This window comes from Alligator mississippiensis, chromosome 3, assembly GCF_030867095.1.
Source record: "Alligator mississippiensis isolate rAllMis1 chromosome 3, rAllMis1, whole genome shotgun sequence".
Lineage (NCBI taxonomy): Eukaryota > Metazoa > Chordata > Crocodylia > Alligatoridae > Alligator > Alligator mississippiensis.
In genome coordinates, this window is record NC_081826.1 from 198,371,946 (window position 1) to 198,398,088 (window position 26,143).

Consider the following 26,143-nt stretch of genomic DNA (forward strand, 5'->3'; position numbering starts at 1 on the left):
ACAGTGGTGTTTCATTTTAATAATGGAAAAAAGTGGATTTGGGGTTTTACTAAGAGAATTGGCATTTTTTGAAATCAGAGAATTTGTGATTTTTAAACAGAGAAAACCAGAATCCCTGCTGATTAGCTCCTCAGTAAATGTCTTGGCATCTACACAAGCAGGGCGATTAGGCTGGATTAAATTAATAAACTAGTATTTACAAGTACTATCCTGCTGCAGAGTTTTTTACTCCACAGCAGAACACATGTAGACAGTGACATGGATGGCTGGGATATGAGGGTGCTTCAGTGCAGGGGCTGCCTGCTGGGTAGCTCCACACTGGAGCACCTTCATGCCCAGGGGTGACTGGTGCCTCCTGAGTCTGGTGGGGGAGCAGAATTTGTGAGCGGGACCAGGGACTGCCCAAAAGTTCCATATCCACTCCTATACTTCTGTGCCATGGCTTAGTGCCCCCACCCTCCCCCAACACGCTGCCAGCCCGCATGGCAAAAAAACTCTCTCATCCTGAGTGGTGCCAAGTCAGGGGTCAATCTCAGGGGGGTGGAGGGGGCACGTGCCCCACAATGTCCCTCCTACCAGTCGCCTGTGCTCGTGCCCCAGCCAGCCCCTCCACAGCTTGTTGAGCTAGGTTGGAGCAGCTCTGGGCTCACAGGCTGACCTCCCGGGGCAGTCCCAGGTGCACGTTTAGACATGGCACTTAGGAGCAATAAACTCCAGTGTGATATGTGCAGTAATAATGCATAACACATTTAAAATAAGTAATGTACTTGGCTTTGGCACCACACTTGGAGATTGCACCAGTCCCTCCCTAATATTGTTTTCCCACTTCTGTTAACAGAAGTGAGACCAGTGTCTTGTCCAAATAGATACAATGGCAATTATAGTTCTAGATACTCCCCTGCAGGCATGCCTAGCCCTGAATGTGCTGTCAAAGTAATTTCCTACCTCTTTTAGAGACGCCAGAGTTGGTTACTATCAGACAGCAGCAGCAGAGGCAATCCAGAGTGGCAACAATTCATGTCCAAATGAAGGGGTGCGATTTGAAGATGGTACAAAAGGAGACAAAAATCCTTTTTTTTTCCCTTTTCACTTCAGATGTGGGGGATCAGCTACATTTGTTAACTCTGTAATGGTTTCTTGAATTGTTATTATTTAGTCTCTGAAAATGATGGGCCTGTCTCAGTACCTGCAGCTGCTAGCCAAACCCACTTGATCAGGGGCTTTGAAGTACAGGCACTGCAGACAGCCAAATATCAGCTGTCTCGAAGGCTTCCACATGGAAGTCTTTAGTAGCACCACTGATTGTTAGGATGTTTTGATTTGGACGGGAATATTTTTCAAGAAAAAATGTACTTGAGTTTAAACTGTTTTTAAAAAAAACAGGTGCAGATTCTCTTACTCGAACCTCTTCTGTCCACGCAACAGAGCTTAAGCATTAAATGAAATAATAGTCATGGACAATTAACATAAGCACCATAACCTTGGGTGATAATTTCTTCTTGAGAGTAAAAAATGAGCACAACTTTCTTTTTAAAAATAGGTTTTAAATGTTGAAAAGACATGCTGGGGGGGAGGAGATTTAGAGGGGGGGGTGGAGGTGTTATCCTGTAAATGTTTTGAACTGTCTTTTTTCTGCATGAATCTTAAGGCTCTGGTTGTGCAGGGAATTTGTCAGTATATAGTACAGATATGATGGAGAAAAATCACTTTGGAATCACTCAGAAGCCTTCCAGTCTACTTGGGCAGGGTTGTTAGGAACTTCTTTATGCCCTTGAACACCATCCTGGGGAAACCTAGCTACTCCTTCTCCCACACCGTTGGGTCAGGTTTGAGTGGGCAGGGGTGGAAAATGAGCAGATATGGCTCATCCCCCTGCACAATTTTTTGGCCCATAGCACTAAGGTCAGTGCAAACTGCTTCTAGTAGCAGAACCCTATACTTTCCCTGAGTTATCCCAAAGATTTCTCTACTGAGAAATATGGGGACACCCATACAGATCCTGATCCTTCTCTTTTGCAATTTGGTCTGTACAGCTGATAGGCATTAGAGCTAATCCATATACTCGGTCCTCAGAAATCCTTGTGTAGGTGAAGAGCACAACATTTCCTAAAAGGCTTTGTGATGTCATAGTGATGGGCACAGCATAAAAACAGATCGTTAACTTAAGAAAGGTATTCTGTGCCCAAATGCTTGTCTAACATCCCTTTCAGTTAAATAGTGGGTTTAATAAAAAGTTATTACCAAAGACAAACTACTACTCAAGTATTCTGTGTACTATCACAGCTACAACACTGCAACACTATTAACATTTGGAGTGCACATTTTTAGCAAAAACAATTCAGAAGTTGGGAAAGAGCTGACTACAACTACTTTCCTGCATTCTGAAAACCTTTTTATTTAATCCTGCACATGTTAATGACCCATCATGTAGAAGAACCACAATTTCAGTGCAGACAAAAGTGACAATTTTTGCCCGATCTAGCGACAGAAACAGCGTATAGCTGTGACCAAACTTGGCTGCAGACAGCTTCAAAAATGGCTGATTGGGTGAAAATCTAACCCCTCATTGCATGAGGTATCAGATAAAGGTGTTTCAAAATGTAACATCTTCTGTAACTTGTGTCTGTACAGCTCCCAGTCTGTCCCTGTTTTTAGAATGGGAGGGGGGAAAGGAGTGGAGGGTGTTCAGTCTTGGGGGGGGTTTCAGCTCCCCTGGAGGGTGGGGCAGGTGTATTGGAGCCCATCCCCCAAGATCTCCAATTTACCCACTCCACCCTTCAGCAGCAGCTGGAGAGCCCCAAGAATGAGCTCCCTCCTCTTCCCACCACCACTCTGAAAACAGGAGCACTGTCAGAGAGCCCTGGCCATTTCTACGGGAACCTGGCTGCAGGCTCCCAGCCCACAGCTAGATTCCCCTCTCCCCTGAAACCAACAGTGAATTTCTGTTTGGTCTGGGGTAATGTTAGAACAATTTCTGCAAGGCATTCTGAGTTACGAATTATAGCTGGGAGCTGCACTTCTGTCTGCACTGCTCTCTAGGGCTGTATACAGATATCTCATTTGAAGCTGTCCCGATTGATCCAAATAAAAAACTAGGACAAAAAAGGAGCAGGAGAGCCTTTTATGCACATAACCCTTCCAAGCTTCATGGCTGCCTCTGTAACTGGCTTATCCCTAAAATATATGGCAGTTAGCTTGAATGAGCTGCAGTTAACCTAAAAATACACATAGCATTGTCCCAGGAAAAAAGTGTTAGCAGTGCTTCGCAGATACTTCAAGTAGGACAATGGGCTTGCAAGTCTGCAGAATCTCAGAACAAAAGGCTTCCACCCTGGAGAAATGAAATTTCTGTTTATGCCCTCAGAATGCATATTTCCATGCTACGTGCACTTGAGTTTGGGGCTGAAGGGGAAGGAGATGGGAAGAAATCCATTTCATTACAAACTGCAGGATTTTCCATTGAAGAACCCAGCTCAGTTGGCAGTTGCAGATTGCATTACATATTGCTGTATTTGGAGGATGTGTGATCCTTAAGCACTGGTAACTTCTGTGCTTTGAACGGTTATTTGTTTGACAAGGTTGGGCAGTGGTATGACTTGGCAAGTTCTGGCTTGGCATTGAGCAGAAGCTCATTTCAGAAGCCCTTTGCAGCATGTTGCTGAAAAGACGTATACTATGCCATGTCATATTATTGATTAAAGTAGAGTTTATGTTTTTCTGAGGGTTTGTTTGTAGCACTATGGTGACAACCTACACTGATTTACTGATTCAGGTCTTACACATAATTTACCTACCTCCTTCCAAAACTCTCCACTAAAAGCCTACCAAAGACAGATTTGCAGCACATATTACATGCGTAAATATGTAATTGAGCAAAATTCACTTGCAAGCTCTTGCTATTTGATTGGGACTAAAGAAAAAAATACACAGGTGTTTCTAGGACAGTAAGCAAAACCTTTTGTCTGTGCCATGAAGTTGCTTATTACCAAGTCCTTTTAAGCATTAGCCATTTTATCCAAATTGGTCTTTTGGATAAATAAGACCAATAATCTTCTTTCTACCATTTTGGTGTGTATATTTTAAATAATTAAAGTAGCTGAGGCAATGGTATCAAAGTCAAACTCATAAGCCTATCACCTATAAAATAAAGCTTACAGCACATGGGAGAAAATTTGTCATAAATGTCTAACAGCCTTCAATGTATTTCATGCATCAATAAGCTAGGAAGGAAAAGGTTTTTAAACCTTCTTCTGAAGCATTGAGCTTAATTAGTTGATATGACAGGAAACAGAGTTGTTCACAAGCAGGGTGTTGTTGACTGTGAATATAGTGTGGCAGGGTTTCATCTTTAAAACTGTTACTTGCGGAAATAGGATGAGTCCACAGTTAAAACTGTTCTATGGGACATGATGCCTTGTCCTGAACACACATGCAGACAGAATCGAAGAAGGAGCTTTTACCAAATCTCCACTTTGCATTCTGCACATGGGCCATAATAATGGTAAATTCTGAGTTTGAAGAAGTACAAGGACCTCTCTCCCCTGCCTTGAGAGTGGAGGAAGAAACTGGTTGGCTCCACATAAAGAGCATACTTTATTATTCAAAGAACAGGGCAATAGTTACACAGGGTAATGAGAAAGGGATTGGACTGGTATAGAATTCCGCTTCTTGGCATTGTATGAATCCCAAAGACTCAGTGGCTCAATTATCTTCATTTTTGCCAGTGTTTATGTATGTGACATCTGCATCACCAGCAGGAATCCTGGTTTTCTCCATTTAAAAATTGCAAATTCTCTGATAAAAATTATGAATTCTCCAATTAAAAGCCCCAAAATTTGTGTTTTTCAGTTATTAAAATGAAACACCACTATATATATAGTTATTAGTAGAACACAATGTTTTATTGATATATTTACACTTTTAAAGGAATCTGGAAGCCTACCAGTGCCTCACTCACTATAATAAAATAAATTCTAAATATCTATAAATTTTGGTGTTTGATTTTGGCATTTGATTTTGGGTTTTGTATCATGAAAAATCAGAGCCCACCCTGCCCCCTTAGGTTACCAGGATCTGGATCCAGCTGTGGCTGTTCTCGCCCCACCCCCCGATTTGTGGTGCTGAGCAGCCCTGATATGCCAGTGCTCTATTGCCCCTCACTCCCAACCCACAGCCTCCCACCCCTGCCAGTGCCTCTCACTCCTCACCCACAGGCTTCTGGGCCCTGCCGGTGCCCTTCACTTTCCACCCGTAGCCCCCCACCCCCCAGCCCTGCCAGAGAAGGCCCCCAGCTGTCAGGGTTATGGGGCCAGGGACCAAGGTCTGCAGCCCCCTGCCCCTCCACAGCAGTGCCCAATCCCCAGCTGCCACCCATGGGAGGTGGTGGCTGCTGTGGCACAGTGTGGAGCCTGGCTCCCCCTCCCCTATGGGTGGCACAGCTGGAGAAGAGCCTGTGGAATAGGTGGGAATGGGCTGCTCACTGCAGGCTCCCCACCCTTCTGCCCTCCCCCCAGGACCTCCACAGCTAAGCAGGGGTCCAGCACAGCAAGACTGGACAGGAAAGTTTGATGTCACTACCATGAGCCCTGCACCACCATGGCAAGGCATCCCCTGCCTTCCTGGCAGCAGCAAGGTGCACAGCTCTGTACCACTACCTCTGCTGCTGCCAGGTAGGCAGGAGGCACTTTGTCATAGTGGTACAGGGCTTGCAGCAGCAGTATCAAGCTTCCCTGTCTGGCCCTACTCCCTGATTCTGCCCTGCCATGCTTGGTCCCATGCACTGGATTGCAGAGGCCCAGGGGGGGAGAGCAATGGGGCGGAGAGCCCAAGCTCACAGTGGGCAGCCCACCCCTACCCTGCACACTAATCTGGGGAGCATGTGCCTCCCATGCCCTCTGGGAGTGCATGCAGCTGCAGGGAGCAAGCCCCCTCCTCTACCTCCTGGGCGAGCCACTCGTGGCCCCATCCCACTCCCTGCCCGGGCCCTGGGGCTGCGCGTTCTAGCCCCAGCCCCCAAGGCCCATGCACTGCCAGGACTGAGCAGCAGCCCCAGCCCTGCCCAACTCCATCCCTTACTGTAGGGACCTCATTTCCCTTCCCTGCCCCCCCCCCCCCCCCCGCCAGCCCCCACACCAGACTTACCTACAGGGCGCTGCTCACCAGGCTTCCTGGTGGCTATGTGCATATGTTAATGAGCAAATGCACATGGCACTCAAGTCCTGAACGCCCACCTTCCACTCCCCACAGTGCTCTGCAGGCTAGAACTTTGCTAGCATGCAAAGGGAAACCCACCATTTCCTGTGTTTTTCTCCTTAAAATAAGATGATTAGGGTTTTTCTCCTTAAAATGAGAAAATCCAGGTTTTACCGTGTTTTTCCAGGGCAAACGGAAAACCCAGATCCAGGATTCCTGATCATCACCTCTGAGTCCATACACTTTCTAGCATACATCTTCAGATTCCTGGCAGAGTTCTAGGCTGAATTAAAGCAGGTGGCCAAAAAGCAACCCTGGAGTACTCCTGCTTATGATATAGCAGTGCATGCTAGAATATATAGTCACCATTGACCACATCTATACAGAGGTGGACAGCTGGAGTGCCAGGTTTTGTGTACATAAAGTGTAACCCTGACAGATCTTTTGTGTCCCTGTGCAAAGGGAATTAAGAAAAAAAGAAACAGTGGCAATTTAGAAGATAGTAGTAATGACTGATGCTACCATTCCACTCTGAAGCTGTAATGTCCTGTGCTGTGATTGTAACCCTTTTGTTTGCATCTGACAGTGAGTCACCTGTATGGATTTGGACTGATGGATGCAGAAGCTATGGTGATAGAAGCAGAAAAGTGGACAAGAGTCCCCCAGCAGCACGTGTGTGTGGAGAACATAGATCGACAAATCAAGTAATACATGTTGCAGGCACTTGCTGGCATAATTACATGTAAAGGAGTTGCTGTAATCCTTTCCTTGTACTATGTTGGATTTGACCATTAGAAAGCTCTACTGCACTTAATACCTTGCATTTGGGGCAGATGGCTTGTCTCAAGCTGTTGGGAATGTGGAAAAGAGCTTCTGGTGTTCAGTACAGGTGAAGAGTGACTTAATGTTTTAATCAGAAAACTGGTTGCAGAATTTACACAGTCACTTATATAACATGGTTTCTGGTTTCAGTTCTGTATCTAGTAAATGGATGTCCTCATCGTAATCCCATATCATAATCTTTCTTCACTGGCAGTCTCAGAAGAGAATTTAACTAAATGGGCATGAAAATTAAACTACTTTATCCAAACAACAATGTAATCTCTACAGAACAGCATTCAAGCACATTGGCAGAGCAGTGCAGGGAGAAGTTTGCTCTATGTGCCCAGTCTGTTCTCTGAATACAAAGAGGACATCAATCTCGAGTCACGTTTCCAAGCATTAAATGCACTACCAAAAAGTTTTAATTGATATAGGTAATTAATGTGCTGGATTGCTAAGTAGGATCCAACATGTTTAGGAGAGCTGTACTAGTTTAGACCATTTCAGGATGTGGTTTACTCTTTGTTACATTTAATATATAATAGTTACTACCACAGTAGAGATGCCAGACATTTCCTGGGAATTAAGCTGAGGTCTGTTGTACTATCAAGTCTCAGCTAGCCATTAGGCCACAAGAAATGCTGTGTTCCAGGTACTTAATGCTATAGGTTTTCCTTTGTTCTTGAACATGTGCCAGTATCATTGTTGCTCTGACTGGTTAGCCATACGAATTCTAATGATTGCAATAAAACAGCTAACTATGGTTCATTGTTAAAACTACAAATGCTTTAAGACAATGATCAAACCTACTGATGTAGGTTAGTGATATCTCAAGAACAGTGTTCTGACACTGGAGTACAAAGGCTGCACAATGACAGTCTGGCAGAAATTCTTCAAGGGCTGAACCTGAAATAAATATATTGCTTTTATGTGTTTATGTTATAGAACAATACGGCCTGAACATCATGTCCGCTCAATCTACAAAGCCACCGGCTGTGCAGATAACCCCAATCATCATGTGATATATCTAGAGCATGTGGTTGTGCGCATCACTATTACCCATCCTCGCCGTGGAGACTTGGCAATCTATTTAACATCTCCATCTGGAACAAGGTCGCAGCTATTGGCTAACAGGTACAGTAACACTGAGCAGCTTTGCAATCAAGTCAGAGCCAAGAGCCTGGAGTGAGATTACAGCTTAAAGAGGAGTCAAGCCATCACAGCAGGTGTGTTAACAGTCACAGCCACCTAATTATTTTTCTAGGAGAGAGGATGGAAAATGAACTAGAAATTAGCCTTGAGGATTGCAATCATTATCGGTATCTGGAGAGGGCAAGAGTAAAGCTGTTGGAAAACTATCATCTTTAAAAGAAGCAGCAGTAGATTTTGAGAGAATCCCTTCTGTCACCCCCTCAGCCCTGAGATCAGCAAGGGATACAAATGAAAAGATGACGGGCTGAGTGTTATAAAAGGGCAGCTGAATGGAAAAAAGACTCCATAGACAATTAATACTTTCTCTTTCCAGCTTCCCCTGTTCTCAACACTTTTTCCTTAACAGAACTGATATGGAATAGCCTAATTCCTCTGTAATTATTTTCATCAACAGGTACCCTTATATTTTTTCTTTTTTGTCAGATGTAAAAGTAATGTCCTCCAGCCAGGAAAGGTTCTGGACAGGATAAAAAGGAATACATTTTGGTTTGTTAAGGGCAAGAATGCAGTATTGATTTTAAGGCAATGTTGACACTCATGATATTTTCTAATAGGCAGTTATGAGGCAGACCCACTCACAGATCCTGTGGTTGTGATAGAAACCTGCTGTTTGTCTCAAGGCCCCCATCATCAGAGACTGGCAAGGTTTAGTGTTCTCTCCTTTTTTCTCCCTCCCACCCTCCCCCTGCTTGGAGAGGATGGGAGATGTGCTGCATTTATCCAGATCAGACTCAGCTGAGTATCTTTCTCTGAAAGCAAAGCCTCCAGCATAGGTATGTCCCAATTCCAGAAGTGATGCAAAGCATTATTATCTACTCTCAGCATCCACCAACTGATGAAAGAGCAGTTGGCACAGGTAGAATGAAAAAAACAACAATACTGTTGGTAGGAAGGGAAAAATCCTTGAGGAACCTGCCAGCACTCTGTCTTCATCAAAACTGTAACCAGTAGTCAGTGATGAAGGGCCATAAATTCTCATCCAACCACCGACTGTCAAACTGGTGAGAAGCTTCAAGGTCCTCCTCAAACTCCTTGCTGTTCCCAAACATGCCATAGCCACAGTGGCAAGGAGTGCTGACTTACATTTCCAACTAACCAGTACACTGTGACATTTCCTTTCGGGAAGAAATGGACCTGTTATGATCAATCCTTTTCTCTTGATGTCCTGCCACTCAAGGCTACTGCCATTCTCCATAGGGTTGAAAACACAACGGTTAAAGCTAAAGCAGCAAACACAAGCTGACACTGGCACACTAGACCTGTGCTCTGTGAATTATCTTGGTTCCCTCTTCATTTCAGAACAAAAAATTAAGTGCCTAATCCTTGTCTTCAAGCTTGTTAACAAATTGAAGTGCCTCATTTAGAAGCTGCATCATCCTCCTGATACTCCAAAACTGCAGAGCTACACCAGGATGATGCAGCTGTATAGATCCAACTATCAGACATGGATGGCAGAGTGCCCTCCATGGCAGGACTTTAGCTGTAGAACTCATTAGAAGAGACAGACTGAGCCCACCTGCTCAGACAAAATGTAAAACTGACCTTCTCATTAAACTCTTTCCCAGAAATTATGCCTGTAAACATTTTTTTATATCCTGCAAACATACATTCATACATGGAACGGAGAGAGAGAAATTGTCATTTGCTCTGAATTCCATGCCTTCTTCAAAATTCGTTTGGGTGCTTCACTAGCAAGAGCATAGCTCTATCTCTGTGTACTATACAGAAAAACTGCATCTTTCTTTTGCCAGTCCAGGAACAGATTGTCACCATCTAAAGCAAGGGCTAGCAACATTTTTCAAGCTGCTGGCTGGTACAACCTAGCTTCAGTCCAACTCAGGCCATGTGGCTTCAGCATCACGTCAGCTGCAGGGGGCTTTCCCTGCACCCACAATGGGACCAGGCAGCTGGGTGCTGTGCAACTCCACTGCTGCTTCCTTCAGTCCCCATTTCCCAACTGCAGTATGAACACAGCTTCCAGCCCATAGGGAGCTGCTCTGGGACTGGGTACCTGCAAACTGTATCTGTGCTGTTACCACTTCACCAATTCCCTTCTTCTCTCCTCTTCCCTTCCCCCCAGCTACAGTGTAGGTACAGCTGAAAGCTGCCCTGTCCCAGTGTAGCTCCCCAACATCTGGAAGCTGTGCCAACACTGTAGCTGGGTTGTGGAAGAGCGGAGAGAAGTGGCGGTGGTGTGGATGAAGTTTGCAGGTGCCTACCCTGGCACAGCATCCCATCAGCTGGAAGCTGCACCCATGCCACAACTGGGAAGCAGGGTGCTGCTGGAAGCAGCAGCAGCTCAGGCACAACTCCCAGCTTCCTATCCCTGGTTAGGGTGCAGGTAAAGCCTCCCTCCCCTTCTCCCCTCCATAGTTGACATGCTGCTGAAACCCATGTCACATCAGAGCCAGGAGGTGGGGATAAGCAGCAGCAGCATAGGCACAAATGGAAGTTGTCTGGCGCCAGCCCAGCTTCTCACTGCCCAGACCCAGTGCAGGCATAAGTGTGGGCACAGGCAAAGCCCTCCAGTTCCGGGGGCCAGATCTGACCTCCAATCTAAATATTTGTGACTTGGGGTTTTATTTCTGAGATTTTCTTTACTCTTGTCCTGCTTTTTGCTGCAGTTTTTTTTCATGAAAGCTTCCAAATGAAAAATCTAAAAGCGGTCCAAATAAATATCCAAAAATCCATGTTAGTATAAATCCAAGGGTTTTAATACAGCTTGCTTCAAGATCTAGCCTTTCATGTGTTGCTGCTGACTCACTGCCAGTGGGAGATAAAAACATTCCAGTGTTCACAGCTCACCTCTTGTGCTGATCGTCTGTGGAAAAGGTACAAAGTTTAATGTAATCAGCCTGTTTGTAACCCATGCTTCGTAAAAGGCAATCATTTTTCTGTGCTTGCAAGTGAATACAAAATAACAGAAGATATATCTGTATGTTATGGATTTGGAGACATTAGACTGCTTCATATCCTGTACTGTTATCAGAATGCTACCCAGAAACAAAGAATCTGAATGGCCTTTTAATGTTTTGCCCTTTTCCAGAAACAAATTATTCATGAAAGAGCTAAGACACACACACAGACAAATCAACATTTTTTTTCCAACGCAAAGTTTAGAAGTATACTAGCTTGTCAGATTCATCTGACATCAGTTTATAGCTCTAGGATTCTATCAACAAGGAATATTTGTATTTCGAGGAAGACAAGACTGGCAAAGAAACTATAGCCTTAGTGATCCCTTCCTTAGAGTAGGTCTAAAGTTGAAGATTATTGCTACGCTTGTCTTGTTTTGTTTTGACTAAAGCTGAAAATAAATCCAACAGTCTGGTGACACTGATTATTACGTCTGTAGATGTTGGATTTGATGCGTATTTTTGGGTGCTATTTTGCCAACACAAAGTTTTTTTTTATTATTATTATTATTATTATTCAATATAACAACTGTATGAGTCTGCTTTTAAACAAAACAAAAAAACACTTTTAAAGAGATTTTACATACTGGTCATAGGTATGCCAGAATAAATATATGCAGATGCAAGGGTAATGCAAGGAAGCTTTGGAAGCAAATTATTAGGGGTTTGTTCCACAGGCAGAGATCCCAGAGGCTGCTGTACACTGCTACTACCTGAAGATGCTTTTCTCAGACATACAAGACCTTTAGATGCACACGTACTTGATTAATAGCAGCAATACCAGCTGTTTTTACTGAACCCAGTGAAAACCTCATTGCTTTACCATTACTCATCTGGGTTTAATTTGAAACAGTTTGCTGGTGAAACATTTTAAAGTGCTACGGTATATTTTAAATGTGTAGTTTTTATCCTCCAGTTCAAGAAGAGTCATGATGCAGATTCTGTTGCATTGATGAGTAGGTCCCACCGGCAATATCTGGCTTTTTTTCTGCATATTTTAAACTTAATATTGGCATCCCCTAAAGTGACTTCAGTAAGAAAACTCGTTAGTCAGAGGTGCTGTGGATTCCTTCACAGGCTTTTGGTGTATTACATTGTCACTGGCTTCAGCCTTTTGTGCATTCTTCAAAAGCTGCATTACAGGGAACATCTGCTTTGTTGTTTGGAAAGTACTAAACATGATTACCTTTGGATGTACTGCAACAGGGGAAAATACAGGCCCAGAGTGCTGGCTGGGCTAAGGATGAGGCTGAGTTAAAATGATTGCACTGAAGTCCAACGTGGAGCAGTATCCCCTTTTCAAAACAGTTGCCTATTAGGGTGCAGTTACAGGTTACCTTTAAACCATTCTCAACCTGAGGACTGTTAGGCACTGTTAAAGTTAGAAAAGCATGAGAGCAGTCGCAGGTTAAGGCTCTCTCTTTCCTGCACAACTGTGACTTACTACCAAAGGGCCTGGCAAGCAGGGAAGTTGCTAGGAGCCAGGACTTTCTTCCTTCTCGGGGGGCAGAGCCTCAGGGTTTCAGCACAGCAAGAGCATGGAGCTCAAGGAAACATGCTACCCTGGGCTCCTTGCTATCACCACCTGGTGGCTCTGTTCCCAGCATACAGCCACTGAGGATTAGCCATGGTGACAACATGGACCCCAAGGAAGCATGCTTTTGGCAAACTCATTACTAAACAGTTGTCTCTCCTTCCCACCTGGGAATATGGAGAGCTGGGGAGGGACTCCCCACCCATGCCCCCCCTCCCCACCCAAATTCACCTGCCTAGGGGAGAGCTCCCTGAATATGGGGAGAAGCCTTAGCCCTTGAGTGGAAGACTGTGTGAATGGCCTCCAGTTCAATGGCCTGGATCAGGTCTGAGTCCATGGAACCAGCAGCATGGTGCCATGTGGCTGGGGTCATACCCACTGAGGGCAGGTAGGGGTGCTGACTTGGGGCTAGTACCACCTCCTTGGCAGTAAAGCTTAGAAGGATGGAAAGTTTGTCAGGGTAGAGGGGCTGGGAGCTGTGAATGCTGAGGTGTTGGATGACTGCAGATTGGTTGCTTTAATCCTATGGAGCAGCTGAGAGATAACCCTCACTCCAAGTGGCAGAACTCTAAGACACTTAGAGGTACTTAGCACAGTTTAACATCCTTTAAATGAGTGGACCCTCCCTTTTTAAGTGCTTTTAGAATAGTTTAAAGGTAACTTGGAACACCACCCTTAGATTTAGCAGTACCCCTTTGAATATTTTTGAGAGATCAAGGTTTATTCCAATAGGCATTCAAAGCAGGAGGTCACAGAGGAGCATCTAGATGGAAGCAACACTTAGAAGATTTTGTCTTGATGTGGGGTCATTTGTCTCCCACCAAAGTCACTGCTTGTTTTAAATTGTACCTTATCATTTAAAACAGCTGCTGTTTGTTAGAACTGTGTAACTGAAAAGTTGGGAGCTATGTGGTGACCAATCACTTCCTAACCTTACATGTCAATGAAATAAATATTACTTCTACCCAAACACAACGCAAAGCTTCTCCATTGCATTATCTTTCTGGTAATGAAATCTTTGCTATCTACCAAAAACACTTAATCTCTGACCAAATATTGGACAGTCTAATGTAGTCTCTCTTGCAGTATCATTCAAATAACATTCTTGATAATTGGAGGCAGAGGAAGATGACTTTTCTTTATGAGGGGCCACTTGGATTTCTGCACTGGTCCGTTTCATATCCTCCTGTCATTTACACAGTAGAATCTGGAAGCTGGCAAACATTGCAGTTTAAAAAAGACAGCTTAATGTTGAGACACAGCAATCAGTAACACCTAGAACTACAATAGGGTAAGGCCAATAACTACATGAGAAGAAAAAAGACGACAGTTACCTACTTCCAACCATGTCAAAAAATAAACTAGACTCTGGATTAACTCTCTTCTCCCCCTCACAGGCTGCTATTTTAAATTACCTCTCTGCCCCTAAACCTTTCTCTGTCTCTCTGTCTGAACAAACATGCTGCCATTCTTTCTTATAGACTTGCCTACCACCCCTAATTTCTTCCAATTCCTGTACTTGTTCTTTTGTCATGCCTGTTAGCAAGAGTTTTCATGTAGCCTAAAAGCTTTGACTGCTTCACTTTCTGTAATTGACAGGCGAAATCCTTCTGCATTGCATTAGCACTGTTACAGGCAGGCAGACAGACAACAGATGGAAAATAAATAGGTTCAGGAGTTTGGGGATGTTAAATGCTGGAGACAAGGTGGAGGCCAACATAAGAAAATAAATACATTTCAGAACAGTAGGGAAAAGATTTACTTTTGTTCTTTCCAGTTGCATGCTAGAATGCCAGAAATACAATTCTTTATGTCCTGAAGCAAGTATATCCTTTCTATAATTCTAAGATCAGTCTTGGAAGGAACACAAAGATGAGTATGTAAGAAGGGTAAAGTAGAATATATCCTAGCCCTATACCAGTGAAGGTCTTCTAGATCTGTATTGCTGGATGAGAAATAGGGAATACATGTATTTCCCAAAGCTAGAGCATTTTTAACATTCCGTATATCAAATTTAGTTTTTATAACAATTTAATATCAATAATGAAAGTGGAGTTCATATTGGGAAACAGAAGTGGGCACATCAAAGGTTGAAGACACCAAACAGGTGGGAGCAAATGTAAAGATCCAGCTGATTGTCCCAGAACATGGTGTTTTGAATAAATTAGAATGGAAAAGAGAGAACTTTGTCAGATTGGGAGGAAGAAGGAGGGACCTGAAAAATTTAGCTTTCCCCACATGGATATGTCTAAGCTGTTCAACATAAGTAGCATTTTTTGAATTTTTTCAATTCAACCTTGGTACACTACCACTGATTTCAACACAGATTAATTTGGCTTACTTAATGAAATGCTTTTTTCCTGTCTGCCATTGGCCCTCCCCTACTTCATCCTGAATCACAGATCACTACTCTGCTGTAAGTTACTACCAAATGTGAAAATGACCTTATTACAGTATGGTGCTCATTCATGCCCTGGCACTAGGATCCTGCAGTCCTACAGGGTGACTTCTGAAGATTTTCTGCAAATTAGATAGAAAGGTGTAGCTTTTTTAAACAAACATCTGTTACTATCAATAACAGATTCAGTGTGTGGATCCCAAAGCCCTGGTATGTCTGATAGACCAAGATGGAATACCATATTTGCCCAAATACAAGATGACTCTGAGAGTAAGATGACCCCACACACAAAACAGTTATTAATTTATTATAATTTTCCATGTATGGAATCTAATTATTGGAAGATCATCTTACATTTGTCCTGCCCCCCACTACTGCAGGTAGTGAGTGGGAGGTGATGGGGAGGTTGTAATGGGCAGGTGGTGGAGGACAGACAGAGGTAGAGGCAGTAGATGGGGAATGTGGTAGGGCAGGTAGAGGGGAAACAATGGGGCGGGAACAGTAGTGCTGGCTCCACATTGCTGATGCTGCAGGGCCAGGCTGGAACTATGCTCCATGCTCAAGGCTGCAACAGAGGCAAAGCCTGCTGGCAGGGAGCAGAAGTAAGCAGTGCAGCAAAGCGGGTGGAGAAGCAGTGGGGCATGCAGAGGCAGTGGGAAGGGACGGCAACAGCTACAGCTACCCCCTGTGCCCACTTATGTGCTTGCAAGGTGAAGAGCTCTCCCCCGCCACATGTTAAATGGAGGGGAGGGGGAAATCTCCATCTTATGATCAAGTAAATACAGTACTTCATGCTGATAAAGTGTAGTGTCCAGGGGCAGCTTCTGTGTATTGAAGCTGAGGGTAGCATTCAGCTTTCATGCACTTTAGAAGTTACCTTTGCCGTTGCTCATGTATTCCTGCTTTGGGCAGACTTTGAAACAGTGCTCAAGCCCTGTGTTGACTCCAGCTACCAGCTTTAGTAAGTAAAAGTTAAAGATGAACTTCTGAGAAGTACAATGGAATGAAAATGCTTTAAGACAGAGTAGATGTAAACATCTCCTTTCTTAGGAAAGATCCTTTAACTTACCAGATGTAGATGAGAAAGCTTTCAGAGTGCCTGCCTGCTTGTCTCCAGACCATTTCTTGGAGCACTTGTTTTCTACATACTGTAATGCAAATGGTAATAGGAACAGGCTGAATGCTTTGATTAAGTCAGTTTAGGCTGTCTGGAGTTCCTCAAGGGTTACTTCTCCCAGCTGACAGGCAGTTACTGGAGCCCCTGTGGAGAACAGCTGTTCAAAGGAGAATAGTTTACCCAAGCATCTGCAGGTGCAAGCTCAGGAAGGAACTGTGCAGTGTTCAAAATACTAGTTCAGTTCAAGCCTTGTGCCCCATTATCCCAGCATGCAAGGACCACGTGCATGTCAAGTCACTAATTTAGTGGGCTGGAGCACAATGAGCACTGCTGTAGAGGATAAATACCCTCCCCCCAGCTCTAACTGCCCCTCTGTCCCTCTCATCAATCATGTAGAATATGTACGTTTCCTGATTCTTGAAACAGTGAACTCAGTATACAGTGTATTGTTCTCTCAGGTGCAGCTGAGACATCAGGAATGAAAAGGACCAGCGTAATAAAAATCTAGGTTTATAAATTTACCTTTTTTTGTTCATTTTGTTGTGGTGGCTGATTTTTGGTGTGAAGATGATTATCTAACCTGAAGATCCATCTTCTAGTACAGACAAAAGGGGTCTTCAGTTCACAGGCTCAAACTTTTCTTATTTTGCTTTTATAAGTTGGGAGACATTTGCTAAAGATCTAATATATTTCCATGTTTTTACTTGGAGATTTAATTGTAAAGGACTAGCCTCAATTGTTTTCAATTGTGGAATGTGAATGAAAGTGGATCCTTGTCTGGCTCTACTTTGAAAATGTGATTACCACCGAATATTTCTGCTTCAAATTATACTGTTGCATAGAGAGAGGATACAATTTCTAGCCCGAGCTGAGAGCAGTGGAAAGAGAGATATGCACATATTTCAACAAGTTGATTTTATATTAAAGAAGTAATTATTTTAAGCTACTTCTGATATACATACATTTCTCTGTGTGTGTGTGTGTGTGCGCGCGCCAACAATGTACATTTAAAGAGGTTTTCTAACAGTGGACCATTATTTGCTAAAGGAATGCCACTTTACTACTTTCTGTCTTTACCACTGTACTGTTTCAGTACAGAGATATCCCACCTCTTGGCAGAGGAAGGTCAAAACAGCTATATGCAGCCTACCTTGCCCATGTTGGTATTGCCAAAGTTCTCATAGTTAATTAGGTAACTGGTCCTACTTTATACTAAGGTTGCATTTATAAAAAAGTTTATACAAAGTAAGTGAATAGTCAGTACTTACAGGTCTGTTACAGGCATAAATTAAGGTTTCACAGATGGGTATAAACCTATCCATAGAAATTGTTATACACAGTGATGAGTAATTCATTAAACCACAGGACTCTAATAGTGGATTTATCATTTATTGAAGCATGTAGTCCTGCATAAAAATGTATAATGGTTAATCATAATGGTTCATCATAATATCAGTACGAAGCATGACAATTCATCTGACGCATGGACAATTATGAATTGGAACACAGGGACTTAGGGTGCCTATACATGAGCACAGAGGCTGCTCTGATGCGCTGTAATAATTACAGTGTGTCAGAGCGGACTCAATTAATTGAGATGGCTGAGGCATGGTAATCCTCCAGTCAGCTTCCACATCTTGTGCATCAGTGTCCCTGAACTTCAGTATGGTAGCAGGGTTGTTTTATCTAAAGCTCATTGAATGAGCTTTAGATAAGGCACCCCTGCTGCCATTTTGAAGCATGGGGACACTGATACATGCTCTGGGTGCTTTAATTAGAGCAGCTCTTGGAGCCACTCTAATTCAAGCGCCCCCCCCCCCCAACCACCAAACCCCAGAGCATGTGTATAGACACCCTTAGTGTCCATAGGAGAATCCTGTTCAACTATACACATCTCTTAATATTAGAGAAAAATGCACCTGAACATTTTTCTAGTTCTTTCAGTCCATTTATGTTTGTGATTCACCACTCAAACCATTATGTGGGAAAGCCAGTTACAGCTATGTGTGCTCTCACAGTTAGCCACATACCAGCTTGTGAAATCACCATAAGAATATTCAAGCACAGCTGGGCCTAGGGTATATGGACTAAACATCTTATATTTTAGTCCTCACAAATCCCCGTTATCTGTTCTTTCACTAGATGTCTGTGGCTTGTTCACACTGCACTCATTGGTAGGTGATGCCTGTAGTAGTAGGAAGTAGTCTTAGGTGTTTAAGTACAATTATATTCCGCCCTTCTTTTATAAAGTGTTCATACCAAAACCTGGTCCATACTTTATTAAGCCATGATATAGTATAACCCCAAATTGATCCATAACCTGAAATATAACTCTAATATATAATACTGACACATATTTTAAAAGTGTTACTGTATAGAGAAGAGGAGGGCTTTTTTTTTGTTTTTGTTTCGTTTTTTATGTAATACATTTTGGGTAGAATGTACATACTATGAAGACCAAACACCTGAGGTATCTGGAATTATAATCTCCATGAACCTCAGCACAAGTTTATAACCTCATCTAAAATACAAAATACAGTGGAAAATCTTGGACTAATGCCAGTGAACATAGACAATAAATATTGCTTCGGTGAAATATATATGATTGAAATCCCAATAAATATAGAATTTAAAAAATAACCACGTGGTATTTCCATGATACCATATAATTTAGTTGCCACAACAACAAATAGGATTGTTGTTGCTTGAGTGACTGTTTGACAGTCTGTTTAAAAATAATATACAGTGATAATATTAGTTATTTATTGAGTTAATGCAAAATATCAGAAGAATATTGCATGAAAATCTTATTTATTCAATTGACAACAACCTCCCTAATGAATTAAATTTACCCAGTGTTTGAGCATGCAAGGTGATAAAACTGTGTTGGGAATTTACATCATGGGAATTTACAGTATGCTATACCATACACTTAAATAATCAGTTTAGCACACACACAGAATAGACCAAATTCTGGTGATATAAGTCCAGTGACATCAATGGAGCCCCATCCAAAGAAAATCTCAGTGAAGGCAGAACCTATTTAATTTCTACAAAATATATTTTATTTAGTAAAGCTCAGAATCATTCAGGCACATTATCATTTGTGTCTAAGTGATCACATATGAGAGGACTGTGAGTTAGTCCCAGAATTTGTTCATGTACATAATTCCTATTGAAGTCAAAGGGAGTTATAGATATACCGAGCCAAATTTTATTACACTATTAGACATATAAATAGTTTTAGGTACCTAAGTGCAATTGTATTCCACCCTGTTCAAGTCCCTGAAAAGCTGTTAACACAAAAGGCAAGTCAATCCTTCTCCTCCATTTTGTTACTCAATCATAGGGGTCAGAGTGTGTGTATTGCAAAAGTAGATCCATTAATGGATTTTACAAAGCTTGAACAGGATGAAATAGAATTGCACTTTAGGTGTCTATGTCCACTTAGACACCTAATAGGTGGCATAGAATCTCGTCCTTGAAACTCCATGGAAGAGTCTAGTAATTTTAACACCTTCTAGATATTGCAAAAAGTCATCTTTTTTATTTAAAAGAAAAATACAATATACACAATGATTCAATTGTCGTGCTCTTCCAGTATCCAGCTACACTACAAATGCAAGTATTTTATGCAAAATACTTAAGTGCAGATGTTAGCTATGGAATTTCCATACATAAAAAGCATGAATTGTAACATGTAGATAAATATAGTATTCATCAGTCTGTGTAGGCTTGTGTGCAAGAAAAGAAAAGAGAGTTAAATTATTCTTTTAAAACTGAACTCTGCTGTATATGAGAGCAGCCACTGTAGAGTGACCCTCCCGTCAATAGCTTTGGGGTTCTAAGCAACATGCTACAAGCACTAAATAAAAGTGCATGCTCTCTCGTGCTTTTCCAAAATCTCATTAATAAAGTCTAGTACTAAGCAATAAAAACTTGGGTCAATCCTCCCCCCTGGTCAGCATCAGATTGCAGACTCTGAACTGGGCCCCCTATATTAGAAGTCACTGTAGAGTCAGTCCCAATCTTCAACCTCTTCACCCAAGCCCCACGTAATTAAATTACTATAATACTGTTAAGCAAGATGACATCATCATATGCCAGTTAACCTCTGAATTATACCAAAGCTCAATTCTGTTGAGCTGTTGGATATAGCAATGATTTAACCATTTAAGAATGGATGCACCAAAGTTTTCATTACCTTTGTTTTCTCAGAGGTATCACAAACCTTGACCCTTGCAATAATTGCTTGTGTTGTCATAGGGTATCAGCAGGCATTCATTTCTAACAAAGGAAATTTCTGGGAAATCTTTCCAGTAGAGGAAGCAGTACAGGCATTCAGCCTGCAACCACTCCACCTCCCCTGCTCTCTGCACTTTCCCTAGACAACAATGATGCCAGTTTGGGAAAGGTGTGGGGAGCAGCGGCTACTCTACTCCTAATCCCCAGGGAAAAGTGGAGCAGTGGAAAAAGACTCTCTACACCTTCCCCAGATGGGGACGGTCTCTGGTCTGGGAAGAGGCAGGGACTTCTCTCCCAAAACAGGCAATCCCCAGTCTGTAGAAATACAGGGAACTTTGACCCTACTGCTCTACTCCCTTCCCAGTTCCGTTTGGGAGTAGCACGCAGGCATTAATTTTTGCAAGAGAAACTCTCTGACAGGGGAAATCTTCCAAGTGTCAACCTGGAAAATCTTTCCTGGCCGGTACTTGTTTGTCCTGTGAGAAATGGAATGAATGCTTATATGCTCTTAGTTTCAATCATTATTTATTGTCTTAAAGCCCACCTTCAGCAATTTTAGCCCAGCACTAGTAAATAACTAAATAACTTAAACCTTTATGATGTGCTTGATGCACTTTTTTCTAGATACATTAATTTTATTACTCTGCATTAACAATTTTTATGCACAAGGAGTAAGCTTGCATTATGTGAAGGCATGGCCCACAGAAGAATCTTCCTCTCTCAACTTGCCACACAAAAAATGGTCCCATTGGTTGTGTTTCAAAGAAATCGTGAAAAACCAGGGTTATCAGTACAATAGAAGTGCTGATGTGGATGGAATAGCATAAATATACAAATTAGCATTAATATACTTTCTGTTAGTATATATGCAGGGGTTGAAGATCACTTGTGAAGGGTGGGGTTTCCATTCTTGTTTCTCACTCTAGATGGTAATATGTTACCAATTTATTCTAGGTTATTTGATCATTCCATGGAAGGGTTTAAAAACTGGGAGTTTATGACTACTCACTGCTGGAGCGAGAAAGCAGCAGGTGACTGGATTTTGGAGATTTTCGATACACCATCTCAGCTGAGAAATTTCAAGACTCCAGGTATGAATCTTTCCATTAGCTAGGCTCAGTGAGTCAGAAGACTTTCAGTCCCATAGAGCACTTAAGCTAAGGCTAAAAACAGACATCAGGTTTATCCAAGATCCGATTGTCCTGGGCTTTGACTCCCATCAAAGCATGTGTAGGACAGTCCTATTACACAGGCTGCTTGAATGCTAAGTAACTCAAATTATTCCCAATTATCCCAGAAAAAGAAATGTTATCTCAATACCACAGTGAGCTTATACATCTTCAGGATCCCAGAATAAAAGATTTTGTTCCAGGAGAACTCCAATGTCTGTTTTTAGTCTGAGTCCCTCTCTTATTTATGCTTGTGCAGTCACACTGATTTTAGTGGGATTACAGAAATGTGAGTCCAACATTTAACTCCATCTATTTGTTAAACTTTTTTTTATGCTCTGAGATGTGGAGAGCCTTCTTACTCTGAACCTATTTCTGGTTCATATGGAGCAGGATGGTAACAATACAGTGCATTGACCTTTCTAAGTCTCTGCCTAAAGGTATACACAGGAATTGGCTAGAAAATACCTGGCTTTTGAGGAGCAGAAACAGACCAATGTACTGTCTCAGATAAGCTACCTAGCGCTGGTGCCTAAAACCAAAAATACTAATGCATTTAGAAACAAGTTTTCAGAAAAAAAGAAGCCTGAGATTGGCACAGGCTACCATTTTTGGGGGTAGTTAATAAAACATTTGCAAGCTGCTAAAGCCTGTCCACTCCTCAGATCCTGGGCTACTTTTGCATCAGTTGGGTCTCCAATGAAAGACAGAGAATCTAAGGATCACTGTATATTATGCATAATGCCAGAGACCCCTTATGCCTGCTAAAGCAGCTGGAAATCACTATCCACATTTGCTGTGACACCTGCAGGGCCACCTTTCACTCTAACCCAGTGGAAAATCCCTTTACTCTGGGGGTAAGCCTATAACCAACTGCAATTGCCTTGAGGTTCTGCTGTTGGGCACACTGCAAAGTATCTCAGACCTTTTACTCTCACACTAACAATAAGAAATGTTTCTGATCCTCAGCAAATTTTCTGCTTTTATTTCCAGCTATGCATATGACCCATTTTATGCATGCACGTATCTGAAATGTTGATACTTGAAAATAAAAAGAAAATGGAGGATAGGATTTTCAGAGACCCAGTGGAGTTAGATGTCAATCCACTTGTTTGTATTACAAAATGAATATCCAGGTCACTTCAGGTACCTAAAAGTCTCAGCCCTGAGACTCATTTTTAAATAGATGCACTAGAAACAAAAATACCATTATTAATAATGAACATTGAGCATAATGTTTCATTTGGAATTTCACATTTGGAGTTTTGGAATTGGTGGGATGCTGTAAAATCCCACTTACATTTGGTTTCCATAAAGATTTATTTTAATGGAAAAAAAAACTCCAGTAAAAATTACATTGACAAGAAATCTAGAGTGAAAAATATTCATTATAGAGCTGGAGTGCTATTTATTGACAATTATTTAGTGGTAGAACTAAATTAACATTTACACTTACAGAGTGATTGAAAATATGGACAAGAAACTACTAGACAACAATATTACAATTAAGGTGAAAAAGTTGATGGATTACTAGCCTATCTACACACAGCCTATGACTTTAAAAAATATGTACAGAGATTTAGAATTAATGCTATAAATTCTGATTAGGACTACCATAAAATTACCAGTAGGAATATTGATTCCTAATTCAATAAATATTACAAAATACATTATCCTTCAGAAAATTATGTAAACTCATAAACCAGTCAAGATCTTACCTGAAATTAATTCTGGACTGCAGGAATAATAAGATATGCTTATTACTCAAAATAAAATATTTGAAGCCATACAAATATGTTCTTCAGAGTTTAACACTGTGACTTTTAATTTTGAAAATTCAAACGTAGTTATTCCTGAAAAAATAGTTTTAAGTGACAGTCAAGTATTTGAACTACTGACTCCAGATAATGCCAACTTTCATAACAGCTTTACACAAAAAATGAATAGAGAAAGAACTTTTGGCTAAAATATTGCCAACTTAGCTCAACAATTTATGGTTAAAGTAACAAACACCAAACTGGTTTGATAAAATGAAGGTATATGACTGACAGTGTAAGACATGTTAAGTATTTCCAATTCCATCTCATCAGAGAAAGTCCCACTAATAGCTTTGTCATCGGATGTAGGGATGGTCCTTTGTTGGGGGAATGGAACAATTTATTTTCTCACTCAGTTGAAATTGATTTTGGTCTAAATTGCTTAAACTGGAATGAAGACTATATAATTCAGTATATCCAAGGTAATACTGAATGTGCTTCACTGAGAGGAATTTATTCTAGACTGCAAAACTAGGCAGTTGCCCGTTTCACCCCTATTGTTTACAGATTGAATGGAATCATTTGCAGAGATCTAATAGAAATACTTATAAAGGACACAAAATAGCTCAAAGCACTGAGGATAATATTAGCTTAACCACTCCAGCAGTATCTAGGCCAAATTTAATTAGTTTATGTAATAATGTTGTACAAAACTTTAATTTCAAAATTAAGACAAAACAGAAGTGCTGACTTTTGGTTTCAGGACTCTGTTAGTATATATAGGTAGATAACTTTCCATGCTAGTGGACCATGTCGTCTTAAAAGGATATGAGCATTCGTGTCTCAGATCAGCATGACACAACTGCCATTGAAGTCAACTTAATACCTCCCATTAATTTAAATGGAAGCTGAACCAAGCTGCTTAATTCCACCCTTACTGGGTTAATTATGGCCCAATTAATAGAGGATAAATCAGTTTGAAATCTCTGGAGGCCTAGGGACAGAAATTACACATAAACCAGTATAAGCAATCAGAAAATGGTTCGAAGCTGTAACACAACAGAAATTTAGTGCACATAAACTGCTTTCAAAATGGCTAAAATCAGTTTATGATGAACCTGGATGGAGGCAGTATCAGACTTAACTGATTTAGTTCATTGAACTTTTGTCCCAGATCCCCTCCAGATTCATGTTAACTCACAGGATGCTTGGACCTGCCCAGCAAACCCCTTCTCGCAGGGTGGATGGGTTAACCTTGGCCCGAGCTGTCTGCCCCAGCTGAGCAGCGAGATGCCTTCTAGTGCTCCCCCCTGCCTGCTTCTCACCTGGGCCACTGCAGGCACGTGGCTGCATTTCCAGAATCAAAAGTGAATGTTTGTTCACTTCCTTATTGGTTCAATCTACACATCTTAGATTAACCTGCAAAGATTGAATAGATTCAGCCTTGGACTTTTTGACTATCTGTACTTAGTGTTGATTTCTTGAATTTCCCAGAAGTATCCTAAAAATCAATGCATAAAATTAAACCAAATTCTGTTATATTATTCCAGTATTAACATATCTACATTACCCCAATCTTGGTTTTAAAGATAATAAAACTACATTTATAAGCCAAGATTTTCAAAAGTGAGTCTTGAATTGAGGTTCCCAAATCCATAGAAGATACCTGAAGAAGGGAGTCTGGATTTTTAAAACTGCTGAGCAAAAGGAAACTCCATATTATAAATCAGTGGAAGCTCCTAGATGGAAGGTCATTTATAGGTGCTAAATATAGACTTAGATTCAATTTAGATATCAAATTTTGAAAGTCTGGGTCACTGTATTCTGGAACATGAGCATGAATCACTCTTCTTGAAGGGGGTGGTTTCCAACTATCAGGCCCAGAACAAATTCCCTAGAGAGCTTCTGGAATCTCCATCATTCGTAGGCTGACTACGGTGCGGGACTAGATGACCTCCAGATGTCCTCTCTATTTTTCTATGATTTTCCAGGTTTTCATCCTTTACTCAGCTATATTAGACCTGGTTCTTGTCTTACCCCTCTAGGCATGTCCACAAGAGTGTGAATATTTGGTTCCCTGGGGATAACTAGCAGCAGCACAACTTATGCCGCTGCTACTTTTACCTGGGGAATGCCCGTGCTATGTGCCCTCTGGCATGCAGTAGGTTACCCCAGGTGGAGTAGGGGAGGCTGAGGTCAGCACTGGGCTCACCCCAGCAGCCTTACCTGGGACTCTGGGGGCCTCCTGGGGCTGCTGCAGTGGTGATCCTTGCCACTTGGAGCCTGGCTGGCAGCTGGAGTGTGGCTCCGGCCGGCCAGGCTCTGGTTTTGGGTGGCATGCACTGTTCCTGTGTGTGCTACCCCACTTTTTTTGCATGCAGGTTTTTTTTGAGTTTCCTTTAAAGCAAGTACACGATATACCTATCACTCATTTAAGTGTCTTATTATCTAAAATTCTGAACAGGCTTCCTACCCTACTTCCGTCATGTATACTGCGAATTTCTGTTCTCTGCTTTAATACAGTATATCCTCTGAACCCAGTTTATATGGACATTTTAATTATATGAACCCCCATTTCTAGTCACTAAAAATGCTAAAAATATATGTGTACAGGGTTTTAGTAATAGGTTTTGCAATAATATCATAATATTTCTGGACTGTTGTATATACATTTTTCATTTTTACAATCCTATATCTTTTTGTTGCTATTTGATGTTATAGTTGTATATGTAAACATTTCCCATTTGTGAACTGAGACTAGTCCCTCAGAGTACAGATAAGT

At 41.7% G+C, this 26,143-nt stretch overlaps 1 protein-coding gene across 4 annotated transcripts in view; it reads left to right on the top strand.

The window, feature by feature from the left end:
* Positions 1 to 26,143, top strand: part of PCSK5 (proprotein convertase subtilisin/kexin type 5) — a 374,668-nt gene that overhangs the window by 238,349 nt on the left and 110,176 nt on the right. For all 4 annotated transcript variants that reach the window (XM_006272449.4, XM_014608722.3, XM_019478075.2 and 1 more), the window contains exons 11-13: positions 6,779 to 6,896; positions 7,960 to 8,148; positions 21,390 to 21,526. In XM_006272449.4, the coding sequence (XP_006272511.1) occupies positions 6,779 to 6,896; positions 7,960 to 8,148; positions 21,390 to 21,526 (444 nt within the window). The remainder of the gene's footprint in view (positions 1 to 6,778; positions 6,897 to 7,959; positions 8,149 to 21,389; positions 21,527 to 26,143) is intronic.